At 39.3% G+C, this 12,542-nt stretch overlaps 1 protein-coding gene across 3 annotated transcripts in view; it reads left to right on the top strand.

The window, feature by feature from the left end:
- Window positions 1-12,542, top strand: part of SLC38A9 (solute carrier family 38 member 9) — a 51,758-nt gene that overhangs the window by 22,804 nt on the left and 16,412 nt on the right. For all 3 annotated transcript variants that reach the window (XM_082783708.1, XM_082783709.1, XM_082783710.1), the window contains 4 exons: window positions 433-492; window positions 2,688-2,885; window positions 4,521-4,628; window positions 7,457-7,563. In XM_082783708.1, coding sequence (XP_082639834.1) covers window positions 433-492; window positions 2,688-2,885; window positions 4,521-4,628; window positions 7,457-7,563 — 473 coding nt within the window. The remainder of the gene's footprint in view (window positions 1-432; window positions 493-2,687; window positions 2,886-4,520; window positions 4,629-7,456; window positions 7,564-12,542) is intronic.

Here is a 12,542-nt window from a genome sequence, read left to right as displayed (position 1 = left end):
TTTTCCATGCTGTATTGTATGGAAACTAAGGGTGTGAAGGATAAGTTGTATGATTTTTTTTTTTTCTGTTCTGAAGGAAACTGATTGCAAGTTGCATCTGCTCACTAACTTACTGTGCAAGAACTGGGACATGTAAAAGTGTGCTGGAGGAACAGGAGTTCACAGCTGAGAGCGAATGCAAGGGTACTTCATAGACGGACAGGGCTGCTGAGAAAGAAGTAGTACAGTGAGGGGCTACTTCAAAACACTTTTGAAAGAAAGTTTTAAAATACCCACCTGAGTTGGTAGGGAGTACTAATTGTTGTAATTGCATCTCTATGTCATTTTCAAAAATGTTTCCTTAACAAATGTTTTTTTAAGACAACAGCTAAGAGCCTGATAGCAAAACTGAGACTGATAATAGAATTTTCCTTTTTTTTTTTTTCTTATTAGACTATGTTCATGATATTAATGTAACAGATATTGTTCCTGGCACAAATGGAAGTAACAAAGGTAAGATTTATTAGTACTAACATTTATTAGTACTGTGCTTCCGGGTTTGGGGAGGAGGGAGTTTAAAGGCTACTCTACTAATTTTCATGTGCAGATTTTAACCATGTTCCAGTTATAAAGTGTATAGCATAAGTTATAGCTTTGTTTTTAAAAACTAGTATTTTCCATCTGGGGTTTTTACTTCCACGCATAACCCCACAGGTAAAAAGGTTAATAATTAAAACAAAACAAAACAGCAGGGGAGGAGGGAGGCAAGACTTAAAAAGCAAATTACAAGTTTGTGTATACCCAGGTAGGTACTCCTAAAAACTTCTTAGCTGTTGCACAGTGAGGCCTTGCCTTAAGGAATTTTAACTTTTGCACCCTGAAACTGGGGCACAGCAGATCTGCATCCTGTAGAAAATTCTTGACTGGGATGTCTTTTCTCTTCACTAGCTCTGCAAGAACATTTTTATTTTAAAAAAGCTGTAAGCACTTTTTTTTTAACTGCTGAACACAGAAAGAAACAACTGTCTAACTGCATGAGTGGCCACTTGTTTTTTTTGTGGAAAGTCTGACATGCACAACTAGGGCAAGAAACTACAGTCAAGTTTGAAGAAAGAGCTGTTGAGAGTTCTCAAGTAGGCAGAAAATAAAGCACAGTGAAGGCAGGAGCTTGGACATTGTCAGTATCTGATCTTTTTGCCTTTCTGTAGAAACTGGATGTGTAGTTCTTTGTTATAAAGCAGAAAATTGTCGTAGGCAGTTGTGAGAATAGGGAAACATTTCACAACTAGCCATACAGCTATGCATCACACTAGCTGTAGCAGTGTTTCTGGAGAGCAGCTGTTTGGAGTCAGACAAACCAGTTGATTTGCATTTAAGCTAAGGTTGAATCCTGTTTCTCCTACAGTCCTTACCAGCAAGGCACCAGTAGCTGCTGCTGTGTTCTTTCTCTTGTGCTCTCTCCTGCTTCAGCTATTCTGTCCTGTTCTTAGGCAGCAGGGGTGTAAGTTAGAGACAAAGTAGACAACCATATTCCACAGCATCCTCCAGTGACTAGAAGATTTAATGCAGCTGATGCACAAAATAAAGGGCTGCTGGATGCTGAAATTACTCATGGCAGGGCGTCTGGGGATACCAGGGAAATGACAAAGAACAAAACATTTTGCAAGGTCTGTGAAACAATCCCCTTACAAGCAAAGGAGAGAAAGCAAATAAGAAAACTGGAAATAACGTAATGGTCTCAGTAAGCTTGATAAAACACTTAATACACCTTTGCCTTTGCAATAGAACAAGCATGAAGCCCGTGTGGGAGGGAGGATTTAAAGTTTCGTGGAATGCCAAGATTTGAAAGAAGAAATTAAAAGCATAAGACAAGTTCATATTTCACCACATAACTCTATAGACATGTGTTAGAAAGAACTGCTTATTTTAACAAAAAGCAAATAAGCACATTTTCATCAGGGGATGTTTTGGTTGGTTGGTTTTGTTCCAGTCACTTGTCCAGGTGCTGCCATTGATCAGCCACTGTGTAACAATTGTGGCATTCCCTTTTGGCAGCATTATGGGTGTCCATCTTAAATTGCTTCTGCTGTATTTTCCAGCTGTGACTTACTTGCAACTGGCATGGCACCAAGATGATGGGGTGTTTTGCTCTGGGACATGAGTTTTAGACCTGCCATTGGTAGTTGTAGATTTCTTGTCATCCTGTTCATGTGTTCCCAGGGCACAATGCATTGATGTAGGCTCTTCTGTAGACAGATGCTCTTGCATTGGTTCATCTAATCTTACTTCAGTGTGCAAGGACAGATCACAATGCTAAGTATATAGCCAAATGAGGAGATGCGCTGCTATGACTCAATTTGCGCAGGTGCCTGCAGGCACTGGATACAGGTGAGGAGGGTTTGTGACCCTGAAGGCTTACTCTGTGCTACAATTCAGGCTTCAAAGAAATGTATGTCTCTGTTGTGCTTGGCTGAAAGAACAGTGGCATTTGTCAGCCTAAAGTACAAGGTGCCTAGAAGTGAAATCTTAGCACTGAACCCCTAATAAAGAAACAACTAGAAGTTAGGATCTGAGTTGTTGAACATTACTTTTGAGTGATCCTATTCTAAGGGGTTAAACACACTCCAGAAATTATGGGATCTTAGCTGTGAAAATTCCATGCGGGTAAAATCCTTTTCATCTGGGGATATTTTTCTTTTCCTTTCCAGTCATTTGCCCAAGCGCTGCTGGTGACCACCCACCACAAAACGGGAGTATGGTGTTCTCTTCTGGCAACAGTACAGGCTTTGAGCTCTTTGAGGAGTGGTGGAACAAATCACAAACGGTACCATTTTATCTGATTGCCGTTCTTCTGCCCCTGCTAAATCTGAAGTCTCCATCCTTCTTTGCAAAGTTTAACGTGCTGGGTAGGTAACAAATACTGATAAAGCACTGGTTCATTGTGGCTAAAATATATAGAAAACAGTGGAAGTTACTCCATTTATATAGATAGATAGATAGATATCATATATAGATATATATATATATATAAATGTATAGAAAACAGTGGAAGCCTATACTGAAGAGATAGGGGGAAAAAGATGTGGAGCATAGAACAGTTAGAAAAAGATGGACGTGTATTGTACAGGAGATAATGGACCTCCATTACATGTAATTGAGGGCTTTATTTGTCCTCTGTTCCAGCGTGACTCTTAATTAGAGCTTGGATCTGCTGTTGCTAGAACTGCTACATGAAAACACAACACAGAACCTTGAGTAAGTGGTAGTGCTTCTGTGTAGAAAATAAGGCTTTTAAATAGACTGTCAATCTGTGATACAACATTAGGGATAAGAAAATATTTTATCAAGTGAGACCTAGCTATAATTGTGTTTGCTTTTAAAATAAGCACCATATCATGGGTAGCTATTTTTTATTTGAGAACTAACATGAGGATTAAAGCATAAATTTTCTCATAACTTCAGTAGATTGTTATCTAATGCAGAAGGTGTTGGTTTTCTTTAGTTTTTGTAAACTTTGGATTTTATAAGACAAGAGTTGGAAAGCTATTTTTGAGGTACTGGAATTAATCTCAATAGAGAACTCTTACTTATCTTCACACTTACAGAAATCTAAGTCTTGAAACTATGGAATATTTTAGCTGTTAAGCAGATCCTCAAGTACAGAACCTTTTCTCTACTTAATTCCTTGACTATGCTCTCTGTGTAATCAAATGATGATTTCCTTGGATTTGTTTTGCAGCCTTGGAGATAATGCAGTATTATTAGCCTGGAGGTTGCATCACAGTAGTCTTAATTGCTGGTGCATGGTTTCCTTCAGTATTTCCTTCAGAGTAGTCATTCTGTCATTCTTCTGCCCCTCTCTTTTAAATGCATCATATGCTCTCCATCCCACATGCAGACACAGCAAGACATTTATACCCATGTATGATCTTGTCTGGAGTCTGTAGTTGTTTAGAGTATTGCTGGATGGCTGGACCAAAAAGAGGGAACGCAAATCCTGCATTATGATCAAGGTTCACCAAGTTTATGATCATGACAAGGTTTCAATCAGTAATTATGAAATGTTGTTATCAAGCTTTGAGATCCCAGCGTAAAGTTGACAACTGCAGTAAGCATTAATTATCTCTCCCTGGTCTATTTGGTTTACACAGTTGAGGACCGAATGGACATTGTAATAGCTGTGCTTCTGTGGCCAGCTGTGTCCCATGTCAGATTAAAATCCTGACAGATGAAACTGTAATTCATCTGTTACTGTCTAGAGATCTCCCTACCTACGCAGCACCAGTGACTGCTAGATACTTCTTCCTCTCTGACTAGTACAGTATCTGGAGAACATAACACATACTGAAAACCTGCATTGGGTGCAAGCGCATTGCTCTCTTTCTTTTACAGGTAGAGGGAAAGAAAAAGAAAGTTTAGAACACTATAGTGTTTTTAAGAATGAATAGCAACTGTAAGAGTTTAGGCTACTGGTAACTAGTTGGATGGAGCAAGAATAAATACAACAAAAATACTTTCTATGTTTGTTTACTCTTTTCTAGGTACGGTTTCAGTTATCTACTTAATTCTTTTGGTTACTGTAAAGGCTGCTCACCTAGGAATCCACCTAGAATACAACTGGTTTACAGAAGATGAGTTTTTTGTACCAGGTGAGATAGTTAAAATATATTAACAAAGTGGATTTCTGCATTTTTAATTTCCCAGTCACAATAAACTCTGTACCAACAGTTTTATAGATGAGATGCAAACTGTTGTTAGAACCAAGAATGTAGGATTGCAGAAGATAACAAGGATAATTTGAAACATTAGAATGAGTTTTGAATTGCTGGAACAACATGGGGATCAAAAAAGAAACTCCAGTGTTGTTCCACATTTCTAGTAGAATCTGACCTAATCTTTGAAATGATGGTAATGCCCTGTGGCAACATGAGTAACAGCTCAGTGGGTAAAATACAGATTGTAATTAACTGAGTAAAATTCTTCATATAAAAATCGACTGGTTTAAGTGTGTTCACATGATAGTTGAAGTAATCTTTCAGCTACTTATTCTTGTTCTTCTCCTACCATTCCCTTGGGGTCAATTCAGCTCTGCAGTTGAAATTGATCTGGCACAATAATGAGCAGAATAAACAGCTTAGCTAGTGCATTCCATGTATTTTTGGCCAAGATATTTGCTTAAAACCCAGTACTCCCCTTCCCTGTCCCCCCAGTCCCTGACTATCATCAGATCTGTTTGTTCATTTTTCCATAACTGCTGAGTATCATTCCTTCCTCATCTGAGCCAGGCATCTAGAAACCTATTTAAAGATCTGAATGCCAAGAAACAGGTGAAATTCTGTGCTGAACAGTTTCTTCAACTTTGTCTTATCACTAAGAGGAGAAAGGATCATCCTTTCTGGCTGAGTCTTCAAAACCAGGCAATTTTTGCTGAGTATGCCTGTGTGCAAGGCCAGAGCAGATGCTTTGAGGATGAATTATTAATCTCCTTAATTCCCTAAGAATCCTTCTGACTACTGCAGCATAAATATGAACTTAAATAGGTATGAACAGATGTAGGTACTTCTGAAACAGTGCTGTGTGTACTGTTTTCCTCCATCACTGCATTTACTTTACAGTCAGTGTTTTATGAACTAACAAACTACTTCTGTCTGTAATGTAACTGTTTGGGTTTTAAAGCACTGGGTGATTAGTGTCTACATTAATGACCTGATTTATTTTGTATGACATTATTCTTAATGCTACGTGTAAATAGAAATAATACTCTAATTTGCGCTGCTCAAAGTCAGTATACAGAAAAAAAAGGTTTGGTCTTGCTCCAGTGTAAGATTTATTTAGACAAGGAGAACTGCTGTGAATAATTTCAGGGGTCAATATGTATATAACAGGTAGGTTACACTGCCAACACACCTCTCTGAGCAACCCAATATGAGCTTTCTCTGAAAACAGAATTTTAACCTGAGCTGCCACAACAGACAGTCCTTGAATACTTGCAATAGACTCGTATTTACAAACTCTTTATTATGCTGGAGAAAATTCAACCAAACCATGGTTCACTAACCCATGTAAGCCAGAAACCAAACAAAGTCTAAAAAAGCAGGTTTTAAGCATCTTGAAGTTCAGGTCTAAAGATCTATTCATCAGTCCTAGTATAAAATGAATTACAGTATCACGTGTGTTGATGGTCACTACAAAGTGGAGCACCCAGTGGTGTAATTGTTTTGGCAATATCGCTAGTATGGCTAGAAAATAGACAAAGTATGTAGCTAAATACATTCAAGTCCAGCTAAAACTAGTTGTGAGGAAAAACACAGCGGTGAGGAAAACACAGCACTGAGAGAAATTCTGAATCCGTCAGTCTGATTTTTATTATTGAAGTTCAAGTAGTGCTTGGAAAAGATGCCCAAAACTTGATTACACTCTGAATTCTACTGATAACACATCATGCTAAGTAGGTATTGAAGATACAGTGAATCCAGCCCTAGGGAAGGCATATTCTGGCAACCTGGATGAGTCCTTTGTTAATTGCCTGGGGTGTGTTTACCTGGCTGACTTCAAAGCAATTTAGAGAAATCTGGTTTAGATGTGTTTGCATGGAGCTCTGTGTGATTTGATCTATAAGGGTTAGTGAGCCTCTGATGAGTGTTTTGCTGTATTATTGGATGTTTTCCAAAAGCTGAGCTAGCTCAGCGATCTTCAATTACTGTAATACTCTAATATGTACATATACCCTTGTATAATAAATGGTGCTTTATAATAAATTTTATAATAAATGTTGTGGCATTGGTATATTCATAGACCAGTTGCAGCACTTCCAGAAAAAACTCTAGAGGATGTTAACATTCAAGTATGGAAAGAAGCAGAACAATGCTATTTCCATGGAGACCAAAAAAAAATAAAAGAAAAAAAAAGGGCACTATAGCTGCTGTAAAAAGGTATGGTAAGGGAAGAAGTCACGCTACCTTTCTTTGTGCTGTCTTTTGGAAGAAGCAAAGAAGCACATCCTAAGTATCTGCAGATGTCAGTTTTCCTCTGATAGCATAACTTATTTGCTAATCATGGCCTTTCTATAAACAGAGGATGCTCACAGAACATATAATTGCTGTCTATCTCCCTTTTTGGGGACCAATATATATACAGCTTCAGTGAAACCAATTCCCACCTCAGAAATGCTTTGGAGTTACAATGTTGAGAAGCAAAAAAGTTTATATGTGTAAGTCCTAGATTACCTGATGAATTTTGATGGTTGGGGACATGTGAGAAGCTTTCCTGGAGAGTATGTTATACAGTAACCACTGTCTTCATGCATTTTGTAATAATTAAATACTGTGTTGGCTATGTTCAAAGACAGATTTTCCCATTTCAACTTGACTGTTCATGTTTTTGCCAGTAGACTCCACGACATTAGATGTCCTCTGAATTTTGGCATTGTTTGTTTCACAGAAGCAAGTTATTAACACTGTTTTCTCCCCCTCCTTAGAGTTTAGAATTCTGTTCCCCCAGCTTACGGGAGTTCTGACACTTGCCTTCTTCATCCACAATTGTGTCATCACTCTCCTTCAAAACAACAAGAATCAAGAAAACAATGTAAGTAATTTCACACGACTTTGCTGATTTGTATATATATTGCCAGGTGACACTATTTTTTTCCTGTCTGCTTCTCTTGAAATTGATCCAGGAACTAGAATAGTTTCAGAAAATGCAAATCATTCTTGTGATCTGATAAGAAACCAGCTATACACACTTTTCACTGGCTGCCAATCAGTTACACATGCATTATGAATGAAGCCATGAGGAGAATCCCAGGCTTATTTGTGGTCATGTTGGCATTAAATGGCCAAATTACACATAACAGGCAGAAAGACTGACAAAGGTGGTGTGGAAAAAGTTATCTACTTTAAGACAAAAAATAGAGGAGAATCTGGAGCACAGAACTGATTCTGGTGGAGTACTGAAAAACAATGTTGAGTTCTAGATAACATATTTTCTGAGAGCTGCTGTAGTAGGTTTGTGTAACAACTCAAAGTTTGTAGAGAAACATGAACTTATTTAGGAAATCCCCAAGGTTGGAAACCTGGGTTGGGAACTAATGCAATACCTAGGCTTTGCACTGATCCTTTGTCCCTTGAAAATGTTACGTACTGCTCACCCAGGTGAAGAGAAGATACTACGTTCTTAGTATCTTCCCATCTTAAAAATACAAAATGGAGTAAGCACGATACAGTGGTTTAAGTCCCTACCTGCAGTAATTGCTTAGATTTTTTTTTCTTCCAGTACTTTCCAGGATTCTTGTCCAGCTTCATTAAAATCTTAGTTGGAAAGGTAACTGCAATAACATAGAAAGATTTTTAAGTAATAGCTGGGCCAAAGACTGGTCCATCTGTTTTGATTACTCAGAGGCAAAGTTCAGATTATGTGCCAATGCAATGAGATGACTGTCCCTGTGAAACAAGGTCAGATGATAGTGATGCCCCTCCGAAAAGGAGTAAGGAATTCTCCTCCAGGAAGGCTTCTTGTGTTTTACAGACAATTCTGAAAGTAGTTTAACAACTAAAGAGTGGGTTAGCAGTGCTCTGGAGAAAGAAAACTAAGCAAATTCTTCTCAGTGAGTTTTCCTGATAAAATATTACAATATGGAAGAAGGAAATACGTTTTTTTCTTAGCTGTGGTTTTCACATTTTAAAGGCACTGTCACTTCTGCAGTTAGCTTTTTATGCAGAGAAGGACTACTGCCTCCGTGCCACTTCCAAGACTTTTTCCTGTGGCCATACCCCCTCCATTTATATTGGAGGAAGCAATAAGAGCAGCAAAGAGTAGTATCTGCAGTCTTCTCCAGTTTGTGCTTCCTGTGTTAAGGAGGAAGAAACTGCTGCCTGCATTTGAATCAGCTTTTCTAAACGCCCTCTCTGGGGTTTAAGCTGGGTATGGAGGTCAGCCCTACATGGATTCCCAGCCCTCAACAAGACTGTTGCACTGCAGAAGAGCGTTGAAATTGCACAGGAGGAACACCCTTTGGTATGGCAGGAAAGATTTGCAATGGGAGCTAAATCTGTACATAGTTTTTCTAGGAGTTTTATTTGGCTAGAGATGTCTTGGCATGTTTCTTGCTTTATGTAGCTGTACAGGAGCTTTTCACCTATGCCTGCAAAGTGCTTTGCAAATGTTAATGAAGCACTGATGTTCCTGAAGAGCTGTTTTGTGATTATTTCACTGGTCTGCTGGACTAAGTGGGAAGTTTACATATGTATATGGCTCTCAGCCTCTGTGATTGGTCACAGATAAAGGGTACTTCTTCCTACACATTTCCATCAACAAGATGTCTTCTTACATCAGTATCTCATGGAGATCGGATGGAGACTGCTGCTTAATGGATCAACACACTATCGTGTCACTTCCACCAGAGTTCTGTGAGAAGGCACAGAACTTGACAAGCTGGGAAAGTACAACTTGCTGAAACTAGTGGTCATAAGAACCGCTCTTTGGTGAGGTGGAAAAAAAAAGTAAGAAAAACAGTAACATTCCTTTTATGTCGTCAGAAATCCAAAACAATTGCAGCTTCCATTCTGGTAAGAGGCGTGCATAACTGCCCCAAGTTTAAAACACATGTGGGGGAGGATTCCTCTGACTGCTATTCCCATACAGTGGTGGGTGTGAGAGGAGCGGTGCATTGGAGTAAACCAAATGTCAACAGCAAGGCCTGGAGAAGCCCTGTGAGCATGGTTTTTCATCTGCAGCTCAGTGTTGAGCAGTCCTGCTGGCCACACAATGTTCTCCCTGCTCCTGTCTCACGCTGTTTCCCCCTTGTATCTATCAGCATGTTTGTGCAACTGCACAGTGAGCTGGTTTGATAACTTCCATCTGATTCACTTCTGTGATCTGGTTCTCTGAGCATCTGTACAAGCCCAGTGCAGGAGCTACAGGGGAGCATGCTCTGTGTACTAGTGCTGTCTCCTAACCATTGTTTGTGGACCTACCAGGGGGAAAGGCTGGAAGCAGAAGGGTGGGTTTTGTTCACATAGCAGCTGCAGAAGGCATGGAGCTGTGGGTTCTGCTTATTTTCTGCAATATTGGAACATTTCTTATTACCCATGTACGGAGTGAGCTTCCATTGGTGCTACTTTGCCATCAGTTTCTCTTTCCAACCAGGATTGTGTCCAGCATTACGGATCTTGGTAAAGTACTTTTGTCATCCTGTTATACGTTATCACTTGCCCTTGGCACTTGAACAGGTCATGTCTGTTTTCATGATACAGATCAGAGTCTAGGTGAGATATTGCAGAGGCAGCACCTGCCTTTTGAGAGGTTACCCATCTAAAATGAGTTGATTCCAATATGGGCTTCCCTATGCAAAAGCTGAGTATATGAACTTGCATTCACTGTGGTACTGAAGAAAAAATGAGCTGTTTTCCCATGGCATAGAACAGGGAAAACAAGAACTGAAAGTTGTCTGCTCTTTTTAGCATTTCAGAGGAAAGACCTGTGGAGCCACAGAGCCTTTGCTGTGCTGCATCCAGCCCTGTGCTACACGTCCAGCCTGTGCCTGGGTACTCATCTGTGGCATCTGTGGCTAGCAATATAACATCTTGTACTTTCAGAGCTCTTTTAAAGTTAGCTTCACCTGATTTATCGCTCATCGTTTTTTTTTAGAAGGCCAATTTCTGCCTCTGTTCCGCAGCTGTTGCCAGCCCCAGTTGCCCAATTTTGTGTTCCTCCAGAGACGCTTTTAATGCTTCATCCCATGAGTCTGACCAGAAAAGCTCCTGATCAGCAGTAACTGTGGCTAAAGCATTGTCCAGTTTCCATCTCAAAAGCTACTTGTTATTTCAGGTGTATTGAGAAGGGCTTGGCAGGTGGCAAGCTGTCAGTCTTTATGGACTGTGACCCACATGTTGTTTGCGATACTTCCCTTCCACCCTGATCCCCCCATATACTTCCTTCTTGCAACCATCTGTTCTACATTTGATTTTTAGATTATAAAGTCTAGGTGCAAGGGCTGCTGTATTCTATATGCTTAGGCAGCTTCCACCAGAGCGGAAGAAGAACAACTATATATGTATCAATATTAAATTTAAAATGGACAAATGTGATTATTGCTCTGTTATTTAAAAATAATCCTTTTACCTCTCCCCATGTGTCCTTTAGTTTTATCTGTAATTACGCTGTCTAAACAGTATTTGTAGTCAAGGTCCTTAGGGAGTGAACCCAAGTCTCCTCAACAGTAATCAAAAGGTGTTCCAGTTACATGCAAACATGTACTCCTATGAAAATAACCCTCTTAGTGGCTTTTTTCTTACTTAGAAACAGATATTTGCAATGCAGCTGAAGTGTGAGAAGAAATAAATACTGGTTTTGAGTTTTCACTACTATTTTTTTGTTGCTTATGGAAATCAAAATCTGGATATTTTGTATGTTGTTACAGCACCTGAGTCAAGGCTACATTGGGTCATGTGCTATAAAAGTACATTATCAAAATCATGTCAGCATTTAGTTTTAGTACAGATTAAAGCAGACACTCTCGAGAAACTGTTGGAACACAGACTGGCTAGTATAATCACACGTAATAGTGGTAACAACACACCAACTAGCAACTCTTAATCAAGTGCAGTCCAAAAGAAGTAGCATGAATTTCTTTTGAGATTTCTTGACCTCACAACTGCAAGTATTTGTCATAGCAATGTGGAGGAATTCTGGGAATAATTTAAAGAAAATTTTATTGCGCAACCTCTGATGGAGCTTGTAGTCCTTACTCAGTGACCAGTGCAAGGAGAGTGGACTATAGAAGCGTGTTCCAGCTGTATATAACTGATCAGCAACAGGAAGAGGTTGCAGCTGGAAATGTGTAGCTGTCAGGGCGTACAAGGGCCACCCTGGGGTTATGCATCAGCAGCGCCTTGATGTCTGATCAGAAAGATCGTTGGCCTCTTGTGGACTGATAGGGAAAAAGGCGTTGATCTTCTTTGCACTGGCAAAATGAGCAGGAGATTCCAGTTTTCAGTTCAGAAAGCTTCTTGAAACTTGTAATCTACCCTGTATGTATTTTCGTGAGGGACTGCCTGCTTTCAGAAGATCCCAGAAAGGTGTAAAATAAGCTTCTTTTCTGAAGGAGATAGTGTGAATAAACACTTCAGGGAAACATTTCCATGCAGAGATGTGAGCAAGCCCATGCTCTGTGAGCTGGCCGGATGCCATAAAATCCTGGTCTGGAAGACATATAGACCTAATAAAGTTGGTGCTGTGCCTGTGCTAATAAGATTTGCTTCTTAGTCATAGGAAAATAGGGTCATATTTTGAAGCATTAGTAGTAATCCTTTAAGAAGCTGATTGTTAGCAGCCTTTGAACAAATGGTTTGCTGTAAGGTAATGAGTGTCTTGTAGCATAGCATAAGCTTATATAGAATATAGTTTATGACTATAAAAAAAGTCTGCCTTTATTTATTACTAAAAATAAATCAATGTAGAAAGGTAACACTATAAGTACACTGCTGTTAGGTTAGGCAAATATATACGTGAATTCTGCAATTTTATAAAATATTTGAGGAGTTTTGCTACTGAAATTCCAATACTAA

Source organism: Aythya marila, assembly GCF_965140915.1.
Source record: "Aythya marila genome assembly, chromosome: Z".
Lineage (NCBI taxonomy): Eukaryota > Metazoa > Chordata > Aves > Anseriformes > Anatidae > Aythya > Aythya marila.
This window is presented reverse-complemented; position numbering and strand designations above follow the sequence as displayed.